General features: G+C 40.4%; 1 protein-coding gene and 1 long non-coding RNA gene across 4 annotated transcripts in view; one reads left to right on the top strand and one right to left on the bottom strand.

Annotated features, from left to right (window-relative positions):
• The window catches only part of fgf14 (fibroblast growth factor 14), a 131,142-nt gene extending 118,482 nt beyond the window's left edge, over positions 1-12,660 (bottom strand). The window contains exon 1 of one of the 2 annotated variants that reach the window (XM_074658647.1): positions 11,699-12,660. In XM_074658647.1, coding sequence (XP_074514748.1) covers positions 11,699-11,924 — 226 coding nt within the window. In that variant the 5' untranslated portion in view covers positions 11,925-12,660. Of the gene's footprint in view, positions 1-9,659; positions 9,798-11,698 lie in introns of those variants that run through there. The other variant, XM_074658649.1, reaches the window with a different exon arrangement.
• Positions 10,022-20,635, top strand: LOC141782377 (uncharacterized). 2 transcript variants are annotated; one of them, XR_012597105.1, is made up of 4 exons: positions 10,022-10,374; positions 10,652-10,801; positions 20,009-20,200; positions 20,320-20,635. It is a non-coding gene; the product is annotated as an uncharacterized LOC141782377 (long non-coding RNA). The 2 variants fall into 2 exon arrangements; XR_012597106.1 differs by lacking the exons at positions 20,009-20,200; positions 20,320-20,635 and adding an exon at positions 16,893-17,304 and having other exon boundaries at positions 10,032-10,374.
• Positions 20,636-24,935: the final 4,300 nt, after the last annotated feature.

The raw sequence follows: 24,935 nt of genomic DNA, 5'->3' as shown, positions 1-24,935 counted from the left end.
CAGAAGCATCGAATCAGTACTGATTATTTAGATTCTAAACATGCTACCTGTAGTTGTCAAGGTTGACTGCGTTACACTGAACTGTCACAGTGATCGTTTCCCTGAACTCTGACACTAAAGCTCTCCCTGGAGACAAAAAACCTTCACATAAAATGTTCTCATCCTGGATGATCCACTTACACAGTGTTAACTTCAATTCCACACAGGGGCACTTCTGATGCCTCAGTATGCATTTTTGGTAATGATGATGATGAACTTCAAAAAAAAGGTGCATGTGTTAGCTCTTCTGTACAACTGTGTACAACTGTTCAAACTTCTGGCCACGTAAATCAATAATCTCGTAGTCTAACTGCATTATTTACTCTTGCTCTTCATCTCTCGCTCTCATCACTTTGTCACTTTATTGTGAATCACAGCGCAGTGCATCGGCCCTGCTCAGCAGCTCAGCAGCTCCAGGAAAAAAATCACAGCAGCTCCACAGCGCCTATCATGTATCCGATCCTCTGGGGTTCTGGAAGTAGTGAGCATTAAGATGCATCGTGTGTTAGGTTTCAACATCATGTGTTTTACACCCCAGCTCCTCGCACAACCACTCACAGAAGTGGGGGATATGTATGTCACATAGCTCCTACTATTAAGGGCAGAGGATGAGCCAAATTACAAGATGATGGAGCCTCCATAATACACAGGGCAGAAAACCAAGTGGGGAAAAGCACAGGATATACTATCTTGCTGTGATGACTATTTTGAGATGTAGGCTACCTCAATTTCCCAGTGTTCCTGGAATATAGTAAACCTGTCAAAATTATGCATGCACTCGGTAAAGCCAGTTATAAACTACTGAGGTCAGTAAAATCAGAAATTAATGATATGTGGCAATTAAAGAAAAAATAAATCTTCAATTTTAAAACAGGGTTATTACGACTAGCACATCCACTTCGTACTATTTACCCACCGTGTGGAAGCCAGACCTAGTGGACAGGGAACTATAGTGGGACTAACTAGCTCTACAATGCAGTACAAGAACATTTCTTTATTTCCATGTCTTCTACACAGATCATCAACCGTTGGAAGATGTTGATTTGTTGCCAGTGACATGCAGCTTTAGCCTCAGTCTTTTAGCCTATCAAGTGCATATGAAAGACACCTTTTTATAAAACGTTAGCAAGAGACAGCGTTTTGATAGAGCTACTGTTGAGCTCAATCATCTAGCTAGCCACAATTGATAAATCAGCCAGTGACAGTTGTCATTTCAGCCAGCAACATCTAGGAAGCTTACTAGAGATGAGAATCCTACTTTTTTGGGGGGACATCCCTAAATGTCAGTGTTAGCCCAGACGTAACTGACTACTATCTAGGCCGCTACGGAAAAAAACACAGCCTCCTCCTATAATTTGAATAGGGCCAGCCTGGAGACGCAGCGGGGGTGCCAACCATAGACTGTATTTAAAGATAAACAACATGACAGCTCCCAAAAAGTGAAGCTAAAACATCTTGATCGCCCCCTGGTGGCTGGCTGCAGTATAGGCCATTAATCCCGCCCCCTCCATGTTAGTAAATGAGACATGGGCAAACAAAAAAGTCAAAGTACACGTCAACTAAATCTTTACCAAAGATGGTTTCTGTCATTTTAGGCAGTTCTTATCACGCTGATGTATGTTTGAGTGTTTATTTTTCTGATAAGTTTGGTTTTAATTAGTTATTTGATGCTATAAAAAGGGGATGAGACATCATGATTGATAGCTGTGATTGACAGCTGTGATTGACAGCTGTGATTGACAGCTGTGATTGACAGCTGCTCTGAGTGAGGTAGTCGCGCAGCCGGAGGCTCAGGAATTGTACAAGAGAGTAGATGTAACTTTAACTTTCCATAACTGTGAAATAGAACATGTGTCAATTTGATCATGAATGTAGTTATAGAGATATTATGGTTTGTTGTTGCCGTCTTTGTAGTCAAAGTACCCATAACTCGAAACAGAAACAAAGCTGCCATCAGAAACTGTGAAAAGAAAAAAGTGCCAAATGCTTTTGAGCAAGTTACCAGAGGTTACTCAGTGTGACCACTTAAATTATGTTTTGAATATTGCGGGTAGACAATCTAATAATAAAAAAAGACATAAAGACTTTTCTCACAAAGCTATGTTTTGCTAAATCAGCATCCTTCACAGTAATCACAGTGTAATTCTCATTCAGCCACATGATGTCCCTCACAGCAACCTTTCACACCACAGGCAGACAACTGGATCTGTGATTCAAATCACAAAGCAATCAAATAATCACCACTTTGACTCAAATTCTAGTCGTTGGTTCATTCTGTGGGATATTTGTTTGGCCTCTAAGGCTGCAACAAATATGTCAGGTATTCAATGTGTTTCTTAACACCTACTTGCTTAAAATTGAGAGTGTTGGTGTGCACCAACATTTATTTGAGCAAAGCACAAAGAAATGTGTCATATTTTTAGCTTCAAATGTTTTTACACATTTCTCTGGGAAAGGGAACGAGGAATTAGGTGGTCCAACAAAGAAAGACGGAGAGATGTAACCTTTTAAAATGGTAACCAGGGCAATCACAGTTTATTCAAAACGACTATTATCCCTAATGTCTTCAATCCACTAAGTGCAAGTAACAATAAAGGTAGCCTCTTGGCACCATTAGCTAGAAACACAAATCCATTCTCTGTGCTTTACCTCCATTTGGAAAGACTGACAATTTTCACTGCGTGTGTTATTATCTGAAATTCAACCTAATATTGACCTCATGAGCAGACGGAAAATGGATCACATAAGTTGGCTTTGAAGACCAAGACAGCTCAGCTCAAAAAGCTCTCAAATGACACCGTTAAGACTTCGCTCAGCTGAAACTGACTCCTGTCTAGTCTGCGTCTTAGCCGTTTTTTGGACTGAATGTTTGAACCTGAATTCGCAGATTTTTTTGGACACTTACGGAAAACAGAAACAAGCTCAAGCTTTAACTCTGTTTTGGACTCTACCGTACCAGCTCCTGAGGGGACTATCTGGCTGCTAAACGCACCACTATGTCCACCAGCTAAATGCTAACTATGTCTGTCTGCTGTTTGGTGAGCAGGTAGAGTACCGTGTGTGTTTTTAGTACTTATTCGCTGAAAACAGCTGCCTGCTGCGAATGGAAACGATGCAAACGAGAGCAGCGAGACTGAACCAAAGCAGACAAGTTGTGGGCCGTAAAACCAAAACAATTAGACCTGTAGAGTCGGGTGATAATTATCTGTGGGTTCATCAATGCGAGCAACACTGTCACACTCATTAAGTCATTGGATCCACTGTTAATACAAAAATACAGATTTCGCAGCTTTAAATCCAATAATTCAATTTACAGTTCAGTGCTGAAAAAAGACAAAAGAACATAATGGCTCTGTTTTTAATGACATGACTCAATGAGGTCTCTTTGCAAAACGATGTGTGATGAAAGACGATAGACACCGCATCAGTGCATTTTCATTTTTGCATGCACACCTACACTAATGAACCTCTAACCGATTACAAATGTTAAACACCAGAGGATCAGACAAACAAAGAGATGTTATCCATCCCAGAACCTGTGAGAGAACTGATCTATTTCACAGTGTCTCCCCTTCATGTGAACTCCCATCAGGCCTAACCTTGAGGGAACAGAGAGCACCTCTGTGTGACACCGCCGCCTGCAGATCCAGTGGCCAACCAGTCACCCTTGGAGGCACCCAGCCAGGACCGCATGTCCCATAATTTCTCTCACCTCTGCAAACAGGAGCATCTGGGAAGTATCCAGAGCATTCTGGGAGATGCCTCATGTAAACTCAGACATTAATCATACCTTTCTACAGCCCAATTTCTCTTTTGCCCTCTTTTTTCTTCTCTCTCTCTCCCTATATACATACACTATATATACACATGTGCCCTCTCATCTGAACTGATTTGAATGTAAACTTGATTGTCTCTCAGAGGGAGGTGGAATAACAGCCAGGAACTTGAATCTCATCACCCCTGCAGGTCATATTTCTCAAGAGCAGGACAGAGACAGCCCAAATTAATTCAGTGTGGAAACTGATGATGCCGCTGCCATTATCACGCCCAAAAGAGATGAGAGCGAGACAATGTCTCTAGTTGACCTGTGACATGCCCACTGCTGATACACGCAACCTCATCTCTCTTTGCAAATGATCACAAAATGCATAACAGCAATCACCAACCCAGTCTCACGGGAAGGCGTATAAATAGTACGACATTTGGATATTTAGATAGACATTTTGACATTTTAGCCTTTTCGCATGTCATTTGTATGCCGCTTTTCGCGTGTCATTTGTACGCCACGCAAACGTCCGCAGTTAGGTTTAGGCAAGAAAAAAACAATTAGTTAGGTTAAGGGAAAATGTCATGGTTGGGCTTAAAATAAGTACGTAAACTGGGTAAAACATGTACGGAAACAAATGTGGAAAACACGCCACAAACGTCAGTAAAAAACACGTGACAAACGTCACAAACGTAACTCACAAAACAAAACACCAGTCAACAACAGTCAACAACAGTCTCGAACAGGGGCCTCCTGGTTAAAAGTCTGGTGTTTGTTGGACCTATCCACCTCCCCACGGTGGATAGGTCCGCTCCCTTTTTTCTGTATTCAATTACATTGTGAGGTGGGTGCATTAGAAACAAAAGGCTCATCCATGTGACACGTTTGTAGAATGGCCCTTATAACTGTGCGATCATTTCCTAAACTTGTTAACTGTAAATCCTAAAGCTGTGACATGCCAGGTCCTGCAACACCTCTGTGTATTATCAGAAAAACTACTGCAGTTTAGCCATTTACGAACTTACTGCACTGTTTCTGTAAGAAACCTAGCAACATGCCACCATGGTGGTTGGAGGAGGATATATTTAGCCAACCCTGCTGTTATTCTAATTGTAGGACTTCTTGTTTGAATCTTACCCATCCCCTTTAATTACACTGCTGTTTCTTTGTTGCCACGAATTAATCTAGCGTGGGTATAAGCAACACAAATTAATCAAGCATCTTTTAACTGTAGAAAAAAATGTATCATTTTGAATTCTTCAACGGGCATGATTTTTGGGAAAAAAGCTGAATTTGAGATATATTGCTCTTGCTTTGAGGTGAGAACGGAGAAAAGACACCAGCGGCGTAATCTGAGTTATTAAAATGCATATATAATTTCAGATTATACTGTGAAAGTCCCTGCTCAGCAAAGAACAGTGCACAGCAAAATTAATATTTTACCCTGAGCAATGCATGAACTTGTTATGACAGCAAACAGCATTTAGACACATGCATCTGATGAAGGGGTCATTCAATATGCTGTCGCAGTACTTTAAAAAGGTATTACCAGCCTCGTCATTAACCTGTCAACTACAGTTTGTAGCCATATACAGTACCTGCACACCGTGGAAACACAAGTCTTTCAAAATAAAATGTTGCCATTGTCCTAGGGCTTCACGATTATGGCCAAAATGATAATCACGATTATTTTGATCAATATTGATTTCATGATTATTTATCACGATTATTCTTTAATTTTAGCAACAACATATTTTTATTGCACTTTCCCATTAAAATAAACACAGCACTGTTTTCACTTCCATGCTGTGCTACATCCCTGTTAATGTACAAATTAGGGCGGCACGATGTTGGAAAGAAATGACATTGCAATATATTTTTTTTCTGCTATATATTGTTGCAATATGAAAAAATACAAGAATATTCACCCTACCTTTTGTTAGCTACATTTTAGAGTTAAATGCTTCAATCTTTCGAGAGCAAAATTAGCAACAATAACAGCTAGATAAACAATTGTATGCTCTTAATTTAATCATAAACATTATTGTACAGATTATATCTATACCCAAAAGTGAAGCCAAAACATCTTGATCACCGGCTGGTGGCTGGCAGTTTAGAAAGCGCTTGATACGATACGCTGCAGCGTTTTCTATGTGCAGAGCGTGCAGTTTAAATATCAATATCGCAGGCGATCATGTTAATTTAATTGTGGGAAGCCATAATTGTGATTGTGATTAATATTTGATCAATTGTGCAGCCCTACATTGTCCAGACAAGTACCTTTTTATTTATTTATGTCTTTACTTACACACTGTTTTTTTTATGATTATTATGAGACGCAATAAATTTGCATCCATAGATTTATCTCTGAGTGGTTTATGTGCCACAAATCAAATAATTTTAATATCCAGAGTTCTTATTTTTTAGCACCAGTTCAAGGTCCTCCAATAGTCTGTATGGTTGGCCATGCCAGAGACCCACACTAATTATCTTGGGTCACTGCTTCATGAGTGTGAGGTCAAACTATAGAGCTTAGGGTTAAAGCCCCAGTATACCCATGGAGCAAACAAGAGCAATAAGCATCACAGTGCTGGAGCTTCGGTTCGGCCTCTTGGCTCTGTCACACACAATGAAGCTGAGTTTCCCTTGATATGCTATGAACCATCCTCACTCACGTGGATGCCTGGGTGTTCACTGACCTGTACTGTCACTCTGCTGTCAGTGAGCCACTGCTGCTGTGCTACTCTGAGGAAGCCACCTACTGACTTCACACATCCACTGCAATTCTGCTCTTTCAGCAATCTGGCTATAAATGTCATCCACGTTTACAGCATTCAACGCACTTTTACAAAAATGTAAAGCACAAGAAAGGCCAGTGAGCTCCCATCAATTGTCTGTCTTAGACAAAAAAAAAATCCTCTAACGCTTACCACCAAATGCCCTCATTCATCATAGTTATATGACCCATTCAATGATGTTCCCAAAGTTTTAAGATGACAGCTATGTGGTCATTTGCACAATCATCAATGCTGCACAGGCTGCAGGGTGAAACGTACTGCATCTCCATCCTTTCCTTCCACTCAGCTAGTTCATCACTTAATTGACTTAATGAAGTACGTTCACTCAGAGACATGTACCAATGCTATGATATGATATGAGAGTGAACATTAAGGGTTGGCCAGCGATGCCAGCTGTACCAGACTACCAACCCTAAGGACAATCTACCATTAGATAAAATGAGAATTTTGCTGGAAAACAGTGACATGGCTGAAAGGATATTAACTTTAAAAAAAAGGCATAGTGAGACTAAAAGGCTAAAAGTGGACGTGCAGTCTTTACACAAAGGCAAGCTGACACATGCAACGAAAGTGCGTAGTTCTGTTGTGTGCTACAACTTTGACCCAGCATGTTCTGGTGTTTGGTGGTTTATCTTATCTAAAGACAAGGGAAGTCAAAGTGACAACTTTGGATGACTCAAAAGGGAGAAGACGCTTTAAACCCTGTAATGTCAACCCCTTAAAAGGTCCAGTGTGTAGGATCTGGTGGTATCTAGCTGTGAGATGAGGAGACTGCAACCACCTGTAGCCGTTGGAGAGCTACGGTTGGCGACGCAAAAACGTGAATGGCCCTCTCTAGAGCCATCTGGAGCAGAGCCAGTGCGTAGAGTGTGTGTGTGTGTGTACGAGGAAAGTGAGTGGTGAAGTAAGAGAGCTGCAATGACGGGAGAAAGTAACGTTATCAACTCCGGCCCAAGCAGGAAAAGTTAACAGAGTTTGGTTTGTCCGTTCTGGGCTACTGTAGAAACATGGCGGTGCAACATGGTGGACTCCGTCAGGAGGACCCGCTCCCTATGTAGATATGAACGGCTCATTCTAAGGTAACGGAAACACAATGCTTCATACCATCAGGTGATTATACACAAAAGAAAACACACTTATTAATATTATATTCCATTTCTGTCAAAAGATCACCCTAATTGTTACAGACTGCTCCTTTAAGCTAAACTGTGTTCATGGTATCTGGCTTCCTCATAAAACCATGTGGTATATTTCAAGAAATATTCCATACATTATCTACCTTATTTGTGTATCAAAACAGCTGAGACTAATGCATTACCACTTAGTTTGAAACAAAAGAGTGAATATTTATTTACTCCACCCTTTTCTGTTGTGTAGTGGCAAATGAATTACACAAGGTGAGGGACATCGAAATTGATGCAGACAAAGCTAAAAATGAGAGATTGGGAGCATTTTTATTGCCTCCACACAGCTCTCAACATGGCGACGGCTGTAACCACCTTATAAGAACAGTGCAGAGCGGCGGCAGTGAGCTAGCCAGTGGGGCACGCTCACATGCACTAAAAGCATGTGCGGACGGCCCGATTATGTCAACAAAGCGCTAAGAAGCTCGAATTACAACACACACAGAGGGAGAGCAACTTCATTCTCTGCTCAGGTAGACATTACTCCTCTATATCTCTACATAGTATATAGTTGTTTGCTGCTAAATTAATGCTCTGGATATCGTATAGAGCACCTTTAAAGATAATAGTAGAGAGAAAGGTGAATGAGCAATGGCATGAGTGAAATATCAAGAAGCGAATTATTCTATATCAACCATGAACTCTCAAACTAAAAGCATGTTTTTCGATATCATCTATCATTAAGCCGTGATGCATCACTTAAATGGAATGTTTGACATGAGTATAGTTCTGTGCAGCTTTACTTTCCAACCTGCAAATCCTCAGCTCTCTGTTTATAAGTCTGAATTTGAAACTCACTTCATTTATAGAAACACATAATCACAGGCACCATATAGGCAAACTCTCCACACACACATACTGTATGGCTATATATATATATATACTAAATACCAAAAGATCTCATCTCACCCCCACTTTGCCCCTGACAAGTGAATATGAATCCACAATAGGCAAAAACCCAAGTGCCATCTGCTGCAGCAGAAGGCACTTTAAAGAATCAACTTTAACCTCTCCAGATGCACTGGGGACGTACGGCAAGTTTGCTTTTGTATGTGGAAAGAGATTCAGATGAGAATATGTGACTTATAAGACCTATGTTTCTATGTTGACAAAGACTGGCAGTCGTAGTGATACAGCCCAGTTGGCTTAGTCTCTGTGTTCTCTCAGTTATGTTGTGTTACTAAAAATACAGAGCTGGAGCACTATATGTAGGCCTTTGCAGCTCAGGCAGGCCTAGTGAGCACTATACTGGAAACACCTGCCTCTGCTGACAGAGGGCCACACAGAGGATTCTCCGTCTATGACAAAAGGTACGAGAAAATCCTCCGAGGTTGTTTGAGGCGCCTCTGTAGCTGAAACAAAATGTGTTGTGTGTTTTGTTTGACAGTGTGCATTCAATGAGTTAGCAGTTTTTTAAGTCATAAGAAACAGTACTGCACCCCACTGACAGTCTGCATCTTGGCCTACTTCATTTATCCCCAGTAAACCACACTGGCTCTACCTGCTGCTTCAGCACAAAACCCTGACGATTGTGCCCACACCATCAGTTTATGATAATTCAATAGTGAGCCTCCACAAAGGTAAACGTGGGCTATACTCTCACTTTGAAAGACATCAAATCTCAAAAACACCTTGACAGTGAGTCTCAGCTTTGATCGATTTGCTGCATGGTGTTGAGCACCAGTTAGGGAAGTTAGTGTCTTGGTGCGGCTTTTCCACTGAGCAGCAGTCAGTCAGTCAGTCAGTCGGTCGTCACCATCAGTGCCTACTGGCTTAGCTCCACATTGTGCCTTTCATGTAACGTTAACATGAAGATAAATACAAGCCAAGCTTTGAAAAAAAGAAACTCACAGGTTATGTGACAACACTTACCACCGTTTTTTTAGATATTTCCAGGTTATTCAAACATTTGGAGGAGAAACAACATCCAGTTTGCTTCATAATTTTTAACTCTTTCAAAAACTAAACTAAATATAGCCGGCGGAAGTGACGTAGCATATCAGCGTCCCTACGAACAATATGCGTGAAAGCAATTTATATGAAAATATTAAATAATATAAATTACAAGTAATACAAACATATACATATTGTGTATGTTTGATATAAATATAAATGAACCTATTAATACATTATTCCTAATTGGTGGGACTTCGCTTCTACGAGACTAGCTACCCAATATTCCCCTTCCGGTTTTGACATGTGGTGGTGCCTTCAAGTGACACTCTTTAACTCGGGTTTTACAATATGACAAGTCGAGTATGCGATGTGCTTGGCATTCAAGGGGTTGAACTTGGGAAAAAAATTACTAAGAAAAACAATATACCAGTAAAATTACAATATATTAACGAATTATGTACCGAAACATTAACTTCCATCATTACGTCATTTTTTGACAATGTCAACAACTTGTGAAGTCGGAGCATTCAGAAACTAGAGGAGAGCCGTAAATACGACCCCATTTGAAGGCACCAATTGGCAAACTGGCAATTAAATTTGCAATTAGGGAATCCAGTTTAAAAAGTCTGAATGTTTTTGTCCCTGGTTTTTAGGAGTCTTGGAAGAATCTAGAAATCTTTATAAATTTGTGGTAAGTGTTCTCAAAGAACCTGCGAGGTGTTTCCAATGTGTATAGCTTGTATAGACTCGTCTTTGAGGAAAAACTACTACTTGACAGCTCTGTGATATATAAAAATAGCAATTTAATAGTCTTAAATGGAGAAAAAAAAATTATGATTGCTATGTGGAAGGCACAAACAAACCGGGGCTAAATATTGCTTGACACTCATCAAGAGGGAAACAGAATGGTGTTAAACAATAAATTTGTAGTTGATAGTAAACAATGTGTTTTGTGGTTGCTCCTGCAGTGTCAGCGAGGCTAAATAGTCCCGCTACAGTATGATGATGATGATGATCTACTATACTGCAGCTGCAGTGTCGAGGAACTGTACTGCTGCTGAGCTGATCTGAGCTGAGCTGAGCTGAGCACATCATCTCCAAAAACCCCACAACATGAGGTAACAAGTAGCCCTGCACTCCATGCTGTCCACCTGGGGCTCCTCTTTCATATAAACCTACAAACAGCCTGTTGAAATAAGCTCTAGAAGCTCTACAATGTTTACATAGGACATTTAACTATAATGATTGCTGGTGTGATGCTGAATAAAAGAGCTTGCACATTGCACACAAAAAGACTGCTCAAGTGCAGGATTTTGCATTATAGTGCAGTGGAGCCGGGTTTCCTTTCTTACATTCTGCACCTCAGCTTGCTGGCTTCTTCTTCTTTTTCTACACAAATCAACTCAAGTGCTCAGTATAAAAAAATCATATTTTGATGCATATTGGCCTGCAACAGCACGAGGGATAGACATGAAAGAATATAGTCTGTCTCCTCCGGCTGCCTTTGCTGCTGAAAACAGCCCATTTAATGGAGAAGTGTGTGTTGCAGACAGACAGAGGAGGTGAATGCTGCTGCAGTAAACCCGGGGATGGAACAATCTGCTGCTTATAGGGGGGAATCACGTTGGACAGAAGAACTGTGCGTGGATTTGATCCTCTGAAATAGCATCTTGTGCATGTGTGTGTGTGAGCGCTATTTAAAAAGTTAGGAGATCATGGTGCCGTGGTGATGCAGGGGGTGCTTTTAGTGTGTGTGTGTGTGTGTGTGTGTGTGCTCGCAGATATACTATACAGCTGCACAGAATAAGTTGTTCCCCCCTCCCAGCTTCTCCTCTGCATGATCCACTCGCTGCATAAATATGATTGCAGATCTATCACCATTACAACAAACAAACAGAATATAACGCACATCCACACACACACTGTGTCTCACACACATATGCAAGCACAACGCCGGTTGTCACAGCGAAACGTTGGAGTATATAGGCAATAATGGGTGATGATGATGAGCTTACCACTTGGATTCTTGTTTTTCTTAAGACTCTTGCCACAAAGACACTGCAGCATATGCGTTCCTTTGCTGAAAATGTTCCAAAGAAACCACATTGATTTGGGCGAAGAGCAGCAATCCAGTGGCTTAAACACCCAGATATAGATGAGATCCTTGCGGTTGCATAATAATAATAATAATAACACAATTGGATCAGTTCTCCAGGACAAGGCTACCACCAATTGCACCATATAAGAAAAAAAAATAGGGTAGATATCCAAGTCCTCATATGCGTTTTTTCATTCACGTGGCACAAAAAAAAAAGATTCAGTGTCTTGTCACAGACTTCAGTGTGTTTTTTTTTTTCTTTCTTTCTTCTGGCGTATATTAAAGGATTGCCTCCTCAACTATAGTCGAGAATAGAAAATATACTCTGTAGATTGCATGTGTCGCACCGGTGATGGAGACTGGGCCAACCAGTAAACAAACACAACTAACGTGAAAACAGTAAAACACGGTGGGTTTCCGCGGAGAAAACCATTGCCTGTTTAGTTCATCACTCTGAGGAGAGGAGGGTGGATCTGCACAGCATCAAAAGCCAAGGGAGGATGCATCCTATGCACAGACTGCTGCTGCAATGATAGCCCCAACAAAACAGCACATTGCCGGATCAAGTCCAATGCGTTTTGTCCTGTAGAACCAAGCTGGTTTTTGGCTGAGGTCAGATCACCTCAGTTTGCATCTCTTCTTATAGTCCCCCACACTGCAACAGAAACGTTGCGTTAAAGCCAGGTTTCTTGGTGTGTGTGTGTGTGTCCGTGATTTTCCTGGAGTGTGCGTTTCTTCCTTTGCTTTTTGTTGAGTATTTTTTTTTCCTCAAGCCGTTCCTGGCATCTCCAAAAAAGTACGGTGCGCCTATGATACAAACATTTGCATGAATTTCCCCTTTCGGCGTCGGACCTCTGTTAGAAATAGACGGAGGAGGAGGAGGGAGGAGGAGGAGGAGGGGTTAAATTGAAAAGATTGGCTTTCCATTACGTAAACACGTGGTTTCTGCGCCGTCATTTCAGTGATGCTCTCGGAAATTTTGATGATCCGACTCTGAGACTATATTATTGTCCCAGCTTGGATTCTTGGAAAATGACATCAGTGGGTTTTGATGCACGAGAGGGGCACGTGTGTGCACTGCACGTTAAGGGGGTATGATTTTCACAGCCCTCATCTCTTTTCATCTTTGCTCTCTGTTCAAGTTGTTGTCAAGCTTTGTGTAACCCAGTTAACCGTGAGATTATGTACACAAGCTCCCAAAAAGTCACAGGTGTGACAGACTCACCTGTGATAGGTTGGTTGGTTGGCTTGTTGTGTCAAGTCATCTAAGCATTACTGGAGCAGGGCTGCAGAGTGCAGAGTATATAGCCTATAGGCCACTTCAACAGATCACTATTACTTTGGCGTGCTGAATGAATTGAATCCAATATTGGCTGCAGAAAAAAAAATTGATTCACAATAAAAGTTAAAACTGCAGTGGGTAGAAATGGATCAAATATGATTTAAAGGGACTATTTGTAACTTTCAGAAATGCTTGTTAACAGCGACACCTGTGGCCGTTAATTCAACGAAAGTCAGCGTCGGGCTCGCGCTTTGCTCGCTCTAAATAGACATGAACGAGCATCGCTCAAAACAGTGAGGCGACACACGTCAGCTAAAACCACAATATCACTCTATATTTCAGCTGCTTGGCAGTAATGTTAGCTGACCAGACGAAGGTCTCTCCATGAATCAATGCTGATCCTAGTGTTGGCTTTTCCTGCCTCAGCCTCCCCCGAGGGAACAGGGGAGACATTGGCACCCGGTTGGAGACGACAACGTTTCTCGCTGCGGAGCCCCGTCACTTCACAAGACACGGAAAACCTCTTTTGGTCTGGAGGAGCTGCAGCAGTTATTTCTGCACAAACGACCCGGTAGATTTATACGTGTATAAAGTTACAAACAGTCCCTTTAAAAAAGGTTATTTTTATAAAACGGTCACTATATCCTCTACCTGACAGAAGTGCATGAGACGGGTAATCTGAAAAAAAAAAATCATGTGCCTCTGTGTCCTCCTCCTGTGCTCCTAATGTCATCTGCAAGATTTCAAAGATCGGAGGAAAACAACCAATCAGAGCCGAGCTGGAGCCTTGCCGTCTCTGAGCAGCTTTCAATCACTCGCAAACTCCGATCAAACTAGGCAGCTCTGATCAAATATGAATCAATATTCTGTCACTGTAATGCCTATTTCTCTCCTCAAATGTTTTCAGAAACATCTTGTAGTGTACTGTTTAGCTGTAAAAATTAGAAAGTTTGTGACCCGGCAGCCATGTTGAGATCTGTTGAGGAAATACCAAGCACCTCCCATCAGCCTGAGCACAGCCAATAGGAACGCTCTCGAGGGACACGCTCCCTGAAATGACCTGTGATTGGCCAAAATCTCTAGATCTTTTAGAGCCTGAAAACAGAGCCACGAGGAGGTGCACAAGTATTCTATTTGCCCAATGATGCCAAAAACGTGTTGCCTACTGAAGCTTTAATACAGAAGAGCAACTTTAAATATCTATGGTCTTCTTATAAAATATATAATAATGACAGGGCACAAAATTGTTTATCATTTGTTTGACAAAACATTCAGATGCAATATTGGGTGTTAGCTGTTTTGTTCCCTCATCCCTGAGGACAAGGGGCCAGCTAGTGTTGCTCATGACGACCGTTTCCACTGTATTTCTCTGAGGATTTAAAGTTTTCCATCACAGGCTGAGGGAGAAGAAGACAATGTTCTCCCCTGATCATGCCTGCCCTCACCAGGCCGGGGTTGTGGAGAGATAATGTCTTTGGTGGAAGGACTGAACTTTGCCTCACACATACTTTAAATTTGATTGCAGTGGTGTTTTTGCGTGTTAGGCGCTCCTTCCTCCTGTATGTGTTTTTCATATTTCACATCTCGGATTTAATCCTCTGTCAGCGTCACTCCCTCCCAGCACAAATGGCAGATGTCAGTTTGTCTGCCAGTGTTTGGAAGTAGACCCCATTTGTTGCTGGATATAGTGTTGACCCCCACTCACAGGTGTTGGATACTGTTTGCCAGTAAGCTATCTCGGTTAGGCTGCAGTACAAAGAATACAAATGACCTGCATTATGGCCCCAGCCAGAACAAATGACCTATTTAGAAACTGTATTTTTTCCTTCTTTCCTGTCATTTTAAATGTATTAGTCAGGGAAGAGTATTGAATTCTTGATTATATGGCTTTTTTTTTTAAATATGAGCTGAGGGAAAAGCTTGATCCATACTTATAAGGAAAGAGTGTTGCATTAGATCACCACATTGATTCTTCCATTTTCCAAATGACGCACCAAAACCAGCATGTATGTAACATGTATCACTTTGACATGTTTTGCGTGATATGTACGTATCATTAAGCACCCAACCTCTGGAGTATTTTTCTTAATCATGTGCCGATGACAACTTACAGTTGAACTCAAAAGCTTCTTTTATCCGACGTAACGTCGAGCGAGAGCCGAGGTTTGTGTAAACAATATTAACCACAGCACAGGAAGCTTGATGAGAGACTGGAGGGGTTCATTAGTGGGGTTGTGTTGTGTGTTCATCTCTGAATTACAGCATTAATCCACTTTAATGACCTAGTTTTCGTGGCGCCCAGGTCTTGTCAGTTGTCTGTGATAACTGGCTCCTCGGGGATGTGGGCCACTTTGAAACAAAATGTTTCCTCATTGACTTTTTTAACACGGCATTATAATTTTGCCGTGTCTCTCTTTAAAGGCCAGCTGTAAAGAATTACTTATTGATTTTAAGAGGTGGCTGTCAATGTTTCAATTACTGATAGTTTGCTCATGTTGTGCACCTGCTAACACATTCAGTGTACGTGAAAACACATATAACTAGTACACTGCCTCAGACGACAGGTGAATGTAGTTATTTAAGCAATGTGCACGCGTGTGCTGTAGACTTACATTCACATGTGTTCCTGTGAGGTCAGACGGACTCATTGGGGAATCGGCACAAGTCGGAGCAGTGCACTGCAGGCTCTCCAGCTCTCTCCCTCTGCAGAGGCCTCTCATGTCATCCTGCCTATCGATCTGTACTGTAATGTAAAGTATCATCGCACCCTGGAGGATATCGTCTGACAATTTTGTCAGGGATCATTAGAATACTTCTTTTTGATTGCCCGGGCCACGGCGGGCAGGAAGTGGCTCCCTAGTGAGTTTTTAACAGCCTCTTTTCTCCTGATGGGGAAAAATAACTTGATTTAAGATGCACAGAGATAAATGGACTGGTTCCAGTATTACTGGTCTGGTCTCTGTGGTTTTACTGTACACATTTTAACGGCTCACACATGGGGGAGTGTGAAGATTGCATGAACTGCATGAGTGTTATCATTTGGAAATATATAGAGGGATTCATATCCTGTTATCTAATGTGAAAAATATAAGAATATTTAGAGAGGTCTATGATAACACCGGGTACTTTAACTATTTTTGGACTTCTTAGTAATAATCTGCACACACATACTGTGTAGTGTATTTGTAATTAGGGTGAATTGACTAAGTTGAAAGGTGGAAGTAAGCATGATGAACTTTGTTGAGATAATTGGAGTATTTGACAATTATTAAATGATAACTTTAAAGTATAAATGCTCACACACATCAATAGCTAGTACCCTAACAAGCCCGTTCAAAACATGCCTGTTCAATACACCTACCATGACTAGAGTATACGCTTCATTTGGGTGCAAAGGTTCACACAGACGTCAAGGGAGAACGAGCTGTACCCAGCATGCCATTCGGTGATGTAACAGTTAATATTGTAACAAGCAACAGAGAGCGAGCTTTACCCAGCATGCCATTCAGCGGTGTAACAGTTAATGCTGTAGCAAGCGACAGAGAGCGAGCTGTACCCAGCATGCCGTTCAGCTACAGTTAATAGGGGTCCCTTATGGATGTACTGTATAATAAGATACGGCGCCGACGCTCAGCCTTGCTTCCAATTTTTCCCAGTGACCACTCGCGGTATTGCAACGAAAAATCCCACTGAAAAGCATTTTCACCATAGACCACCATTTTCAAAGAGACGTCTGCAAAACATCTCAAACTGCAATTATGACTCTTTGAATAATGCATTTTTTGATCCACGAAGGTTCTAAATTTGTAAAACTTGTTTTTTCCCGTAGACCTCAAGAGCTCCCACTCAACACGCCACTTCCTTGGGTCCTCAGCAATACACCGGCCAAGAGTGAAGCCGATCAGATGAATGGACGTCGAGAAATTCAAAGGACAGACATACAGACGAAGACTCCTTCAATATTAGTTAGATGATTAAAGGTAGCATGAATAAATAAGCCTGAAAAGTACCACAGTTTCCACCACAGACTAATAAAGCACCATGTAATTCTGGGTAATGATGAAAGGTCTGTGATTTTATTAGTTATTAAAAACACACTGGGTGCAAATAGTACACATACTATAATGTTGGACTATACTAAGGATCAGTGACTGTATTTCTGCGATTGATTTGAAGCATTTATAAGGGACAAACTGCATGGACATCAAGGCAATGTACTGCTGTGTGAATGATAGTTGTGTAATATAATGTGTGACGTCATTTTGTCTTCTTTAATGTAAAAAGCATTACGTTTTATGATCAGCTTGTCGTAGTTTTATTTAGATTCTAAATGTCATGTAAAGTCATGATCATTGCTTTAAGGGATTTGTAGACTGCGACCAGCAGTGTTAAAACATCCGCTCCCCTTCACCCAACACGCCCGTGAGCCAAGACATCTACCAATCAGAGAAGGAGCGTGAGCGTTGTTTGGCATTGCTTAGAGCAAGTGTTCGCTGTAAAATGAACAGCTGCTGTGAACCAAGTCATGACCAAAGACTTCATTCAAACTCCAACACAGGGCCAGAACTAGTCTCTGTGCTTCACTGGGCTCAAACTGCAACACTACACTGTATTATGCAACTTCCTGTATATAGCACACATTTACAGATATTATTTTTATCAGAGTGTATTGCATATGCATACAGCACATCTGGACAGTTGATATGTTTAACACATATTAGCATGCCTCTTTGATTCACTGTCAGTTACCGCTCACTGGTACTTGGCTCAAACGCAACTCCATATGTGATGTTTAGACGTCGGCTCCAAACACCTCTCCAGTGCCCCCACATTGTGACTAATAGGGCAAAAGACCAATAGAACCAAATTGAGGAATCCCACACACATAATAACCAACTCCTCTTTAAAATCCATTGTGACCAACGATATTCATTATAGCAGAGAGATGAGGGCAACGGCTCTGGCCCTGTGAGGATTCAGGCATCCTCCACTGTATAGTGAGCCAGCCCACATCCACTCATAGAGTGTTAGTTATACAGGCTAATTCTATCCACCAGGATACAGAAAAACAGTATGCATGGTAAAAAAAATTACTTGACAACGAATTTCAAATATGACATTCAGCATTTAATGGAGTCATAGTATACGCTTTAGAATAACTTAAACTTAACCTGCTGCTGTCTCGGAGTAATGATTAAAAAAACATGAAAAGTCTTCCCTTTTCCTCCTGGGATGCATTGTGCTGTGTTAGTTGTGGGCAGTGGTGGGTAGAGTAAACAAAAACTGTACTCAAGTAAAAGTAATTTTACTTTATAATTATATTGACTCAAGTAGAAATAAAGTACTCATAAAAATAACTACTTGAGAGACAGTTAAAATGTTTCTCGTAAAAAACTACTCAAGTAGTGAGTGAGTAACTTCAGTAGATGCGACAAATGACAAAATATGTGCTGTTAAGCACAGTTTAATCTCTTAAAACTAGGGCTGTCAATCAATTAACATATTTAATCATGATTAATCGCACATTTTTTATATGTTCAAAATGTACCATAAAGGGAAATTTCTCAAGTATTTAATACTCTTATCAACATGGGAGTGGGCAAATATGCTGCTTTATGCAAATGTATGTTTATATTTATTATTGGAAATCATTTAACAACACAAAACAATGACAAGATATTGTCCAGAAACCCTCACAGGTACTGCATTTAGCATAAAACAATATGCTCAAATCATGACATGGTAAACTGCAGCCCAACAGGCAACAACAGCTGTCAGTGTGTCAGTGTGCTGACTTGACTATGACTTGCCCCAAACTGCATGTGATTATCATAAAGTGGGCATGTCTGTAAAGGGAAGACACGTGGGTACCCATAGAACCCATTTTCATTCACATATCTCGAGGTCTGACTATTGGTGCTTTCACAAAAAATTTACACAATGACATTTTTGATAAATAATCACCAGTAATGTGGATATAATGACTAAGTGGGTAAAGGAAAATAATAGAACCGCTAGAACAGTCTGGTAAATTCAGAAAATTAAATCACTCTCCTGTAATTCAGCCTAAAATCGAAGACGATATCTAATCTAATATCACAATATTGATATAATAACTATATATTGCCCAGCCCTAGTTACTACCCACCACTGGTTTTGGCTTTCATTATCTCCTCCCCAACAAACTTCCAGGCCAATTTCATAGATGCTCAATAAACTCAATTTTCAGAAATATTAGGAGCAGTTGGAGATCAAATCAAGTTTGCATTGATTTCAAGTGCTTTGTGAATCTGTTGGTGTCCTTTCAACATCAAACTGTTCCTCTGAAAAGTCAATTCTTCCTCTCTGTTAAAGCTCTAAGCTCATTCATGGGTTCAACACAGTCTTAAAAGTATTGTCTATATTTGGAGACATCTGTCGCAAAGGCGTGTGGTTGAAATATAGATGATGAAAGATGTTCTCGGTTTTGCTTCGGGGCGAGTCAAGGAGTGCCTTCACTGAGTAGTCACCTAGAGCATGGGGAAGGGCCTGCAGTCAAATGGAGCAAGTGAAGAAGTGAGCGGATATCAGTAATGAATGCTACAATGGTCACTCTCATGCCAAGCATCGTTCGGCGCTGGCACTGCCCTTCATCTGGCCTTTCTACCCACGCCCTCATCTAAGCTTTACCCAGAAGTGATACACACACACATGTCTTAATGATGCGCAAGGCCTTAAATAAAGCCCACTCTCAAATCATGCCCTTTTATAACCATCTCTCTGGGAGTTTCCTGTCCATTGAGAATTGTCATAGTCAACGTATTTGCTTCCTTATCATGAAAACCATTTTCCATTTTTAGCCTCTCTGAGCTCTCTTCTTCTGCTGCTTTACAGTTTCGTTTGAGCCTTCTGTGATTTTAACACATCTATTTGAAGTAGTTTTCTTTGTTATGTTTTTCTTTAAAGGTGCAGTGTGTAGGATTTGGCGGCGGTGAGGTTGCCGATTGCAACCAACTGAAACTTCTCCTGTGTGTCAAGTGTGAAAAAGAACTACGGTGGCCTTCAGATAACGTGAAAGGCTCTCTCTAGAGCCAGTGTTTGGGTTGTCCGTTCTGGGCTAGAAACATGGTGGCCGGCTCCGTGAAGAGGACCAGCTCCGTATGTAGATTTAAACAGCTCATTCTAAGCTAACAAAAAAAAAAAATTTGTTTATATTCAGGTGATTATACACTAAATAAAACATACTTATTAACATTATGTTCCATTTCTGCCAATAGATCCCCCTTAAATGCTACACACTGTTCCTTTAATCAAAGGAAGATGATCAAAGATGCACCAACAGTGGCCACTTTTAAATCTAGACTCAAGACCAAACTATTCTCAGACGCTTTTCTTAATTGATCAAATACTGCACTTTACTGTCTTTTGATTGTTTTTATTATCCTTTTAATTTTTTCTTTTAACTTATACTTTTATATTGTTTATTCGTTTTTATCTTATGCACTTTGTGCTCTTTTATCTTGCTTTTATATATGTAAAGCACTTTGTGTATGAAATGTGCTATATAAATAAACTTGCCTTGTCTTGCCTTGCCTTGCCTTGCCTTTAATGGCAGTGAGATGCATTGCGCTACTCTATATGGCTGCTCCAGCAGTGCAGTTACATAGTCAAGCTCATGAACATACAGCCATGTGCGGTCATGCGATTGATTGGTTCCTGCAGTGCCAACAAGATAATCGATATTACAGCTATTTCACCCCCTCTTTAACCACCGATCTGCCATGTAGTGAGCCATTCTGTTCTGCTCTACACACTGTCTTTATCCAGCACATCTTGTACAGACAGTAGAAGTCACTGTAACAGCGGGGATAAAAGAGCATCTTGTTCTACTTGTACCAGAATAAAATGCAACAAGTAGGTGGACAATAAATGTGACACACACACTATCAGGTTATTTTGAGCGTCAGGCATGAGGTGAAGGTTTCCTCATGAACCACTTTACTCCATTCTGGAAGGTGCAGTCTTTTGCGTTACTTGACCAGCCAGGTTCAGGCAGTGTGGAAACAACCAAACTGGCTCACTTTGTCGTAATTTATAAACAGAGATTTGGCAGATCACATAATGCCTTAAAGGAACAGTGTGTAACATTTCAGTAGATCTATTTGCAGAAATAGAATACAATATTCATAACTATGTTTTCCTGTGTTAAATAACCTGAAACTAAGAATTATTGTGTTTTCGTACTTTTATAAGCTAAAAAGTGGGCCAATTTAGTCCCAAGAAGTATTGAATTAGTACACTTAGTACACAGTATACTACTAGTACATTGATCTTAGTATACTTACTATATAAAGTATACTTCGGGGAAATATACTTGTACTTTTTTTAAGTATACTTCATAAAATAAATTTGAAGTATACAACGTTTTTGTAAGGGCATGCTTGTGAAACTGTGGTAGCGTGAGCCATAGAGTGCAAAACCGTTGTACCAGCAGATGACGTCTGACTTCCGTTGCTCCTAAAGTAGTGTGATTATGGTAAGGATGGCCTCTGAGCGAGGTGAACGGCGTTACCACGGTTTTGCACTCTACGGCTCACGTTACCACAGTCTTGGAAAGGAAGGAGTGAGCAGGAGTACTCAGTTGGTTGCAATCTGCAACCACACCACTAGATGTCGCCAAATCCCACACACTGTCCCTTAAACAGGTTTATTTTTTATCTCGTTATGTTTTGAACCGCTTCATTTTATACATTTTGTTGTCACTATATGTAGATGGTTAATGATATTCTAAGTACATTTTGTTATTATGCTGCCTGAAGGTGACAATCTTTTTAATACGCACATAGTATTCATCTGATCAAATAATCACAAATGATTTTATGAAGACTTTGTTGTTTTTGAATAAAATGACATCTTAAATTCTCGTTATCCTTTTCATGACAGCATACAGTAGCACTTCGCTGGTCAGCAGCCGACTCTCGTATTTCTGAGTCTCTTGAAAGCACCTGAACACAACACAAGTCAGTGGTAGACTCAAATCAGATCACATTAGCTCAAGTAAGTTACAGGTCTTTGAAAGGTCAAAGGTCTATATAACACGACGGTATGCTTTGGAAAATGTGGACCAGTCATGTAAAGAATATATGATACAATGAATACAATAATGATTAGCTCCAAAGCTGCACAGGTTAAAAAACCCGGTTAAGCATACAGTATGACTTCAACATCAAGGTTTTTTTCTCATTTAGAAAATCTTAAGAAGGACAAAGAGTGGGTAAACACACACTAAAAAACAACATGTACTCACTATCAAAGAAAAAAACAAGAATTCAGAAAAGTCACAATTGAGATAAATTGTTTGTTTTTTGAAGGTTTTTAAACCAACACACAAGGATGAGGGACCTTGCCAGTAACCAAGACGCTGAGATGTTCAGAAGAGCTGAAGTTGCCAAGGGAGACAGGAGAACATTTATAGTTGTGAACAAAACAACATAAGGTCACATTTAAGAGCACAAATCTGAGCATAAATCTGTGTTTGTGTTAGCTCCGATTAGTCCAGCACGTTACTGAACTCGGTCTCACTCCGCCTAATTTGTTATCCTCATAACTCATTCCACTGTTATGTAACAGCACTGTGGGTCTTTTTTAAACTTGTAAAGACGGTATCTTTCATAATTTATACCCTTGCATAGCACGGATCTATCTGCGATACAGGCCTGTATGGGGTTTGAGTATAAAAATGGGGCAAACTTCCTGCATTCAGGAGGAAGTGCAGCATATGTGCGCCAAACTGTCATCAGAAGAGACCACTTTTAGTGGAATAAAGCCTATTTCCGAGTCAAAGCATCCATTCCTCTGTAGCTCAGCAGCATTAATGGAGCAGAAGGGCTGAGAGTATAAAGCCTTGGCGTCGTTACCTATTCTATCATCCATTAGCTGAAAATTGTGTTGACTTTAAAACTCCTTTCTATAAATGAAGTGTGAGGGGTTTTCAGATTAGAGAGTTACGGTTTTGTCACTGGTAACCAGGGGAGATGTAGAAGTTTTGTTTTTTACACTAAGAAAGGAGTAGGTGAGGGGGAAAAAGAAAAGAGGGGCTGATAACACTCACATAATAGCCAAACAAGGAGTGTTGACAGTGTGCTTTCTGATACGATTAAAGATTATTATACACTCTATCATACTAGATAATGGCAGAACAGGGCCATCTCCAAAAGAAGTAGTGTGCCCAGAGATGTCTCTAATGTCTGTTTCTATTTTTAAAAAAGGTCAAGACAGCGTTTGTAATGCTTCATCAACACCAATCTGATAGATGATCACTGAGTGCGGAGAAGAGAGCTTTTAAGGAGAGAGGAGAGAGCTCCTTCTGGCAAAACCTTCCTGGCCCCGATTCACAGCGCATCACTTTTGAAGCCTGTTAATCTGAAAGGTATGAATAAAGTGTTGCATTTGAGCCAACGAACTGTGTAAACATACGGGAAAAAGTGTTCCAACAAAACCGTAATTCTTCTTACTAACATAACTCCTCCATTACACGTGTTTGTTTAGTAACCCCTAACAAGCAAGCTTAGAGCCAGTGTGATGCAGCTACCTCTAAACAGGATCTCCTCATGGGACCTGTTACCGTAGTTACTTTCCATCACACAGATTAAAAAAAAAATACTTGATTCTGACCTTGGGGGAATGCACTAACTCCTCCTGCTGATATCACTGTGGTTCTGGCAACAGGCAGAAAAATATATATAATATAATAATATGTATATATATATATATTTAAAGCTATATACCTGCACTACCATACATAACATTATCAAATAGGAATGGTAATGATGGAGTTGAGTATTACACTCACAAGTACAAAGAAAATACACCACGGTTGTTGGAATTAGGGCTGGGTATCATTTCCCAATTAGATTTGATTTTTGATTCAATATTGAATTAGGGATATTTGAGTTACAATATCAATTTAGCTTTGTATATTAAAGAGATTCTCAGAGAATTAATGCTGTATATTCTACAAGGAACCCTCTAACCTGGTGCATTGTTAACAATATTACTGTTTACTTAAAGGAACTATGTGTAGCATTTAGGGGGATTTATTGGCAGAAATGGAATATAGTATTTATAAGTATGTTTTCTTTAGTGTATAATCACCTGAAGCTAAGAATTTTTGTGTTTTTGTTACCTTAGAATGAGCCGTTTATATCTACATATAGAGCGGGTCCTTTTCACAGAGGCGACCGCCATGTTACGTATTGGAGGTGTAAGAGAATATCGGAAATATTGAGTATCGCGATATTTTGTTTTGGGATACTATATCGATTCTCAAAAAAAAAATTTGATTAATAGTTTACATACAAAAATGTACTCAGTTAATACTATTTATTTGCAAAGAGCTTTGCCCTCTCAAAGTAGTGCTCTGATGTTGGATGTTACAGGGACTGTGATAAATGCAAATTGTATAAAAAAGTAACTTTTTTTTTGCTCAGATATTATGCATATGGTGGTGTGTTCTTTGTGCTATGACAGTTTCCTAAAATAAAATTTAAAAAATCTCAATATACAGTATGCTTGTTTACAGTATCGCAACATTTCGCGATATATTGAATCGTATCACCAGATTCTTGACACACAGCCCTAGTTCAGCAGCCCAGAATGGACAAACCAACACTGGCTCTAGATAGGGCCATATGCGTTTTCACATTTCTGCGTCAGCCACCGTAGTTCTCCTACATGGCTTGGCACACCGGAGAAGTTTCAGTTGGTTACAGTCTGTAAGCTCACCACTAGATGTCTCCAGATCCCACACAGTGCACCTTTCATATTATTGTTGTTGTTAGATTTGTGGTATTCCCAAAATATTTCACCTCAATTTTGCACAGCTTACATATGG

The sequence above is a fragment of the Sebastes fasciatus genome, chromosome 14 (assembly GCF_043250625.1).
Source record: "Sebastes fasciatus isolate fSebFas1 chromosome 14, fSebFas1.pri, whole genome shotgun sequence".
Lineage (NCBI taxonomy): Eukaryota > Metazoa > Chordata > Actinopteri > Perciformes > Sebastidae > Sebastes > Sebastes fasciatus.
This window is presented reverse-complemented; position numbering and strand designations above follow the sequence as displayed.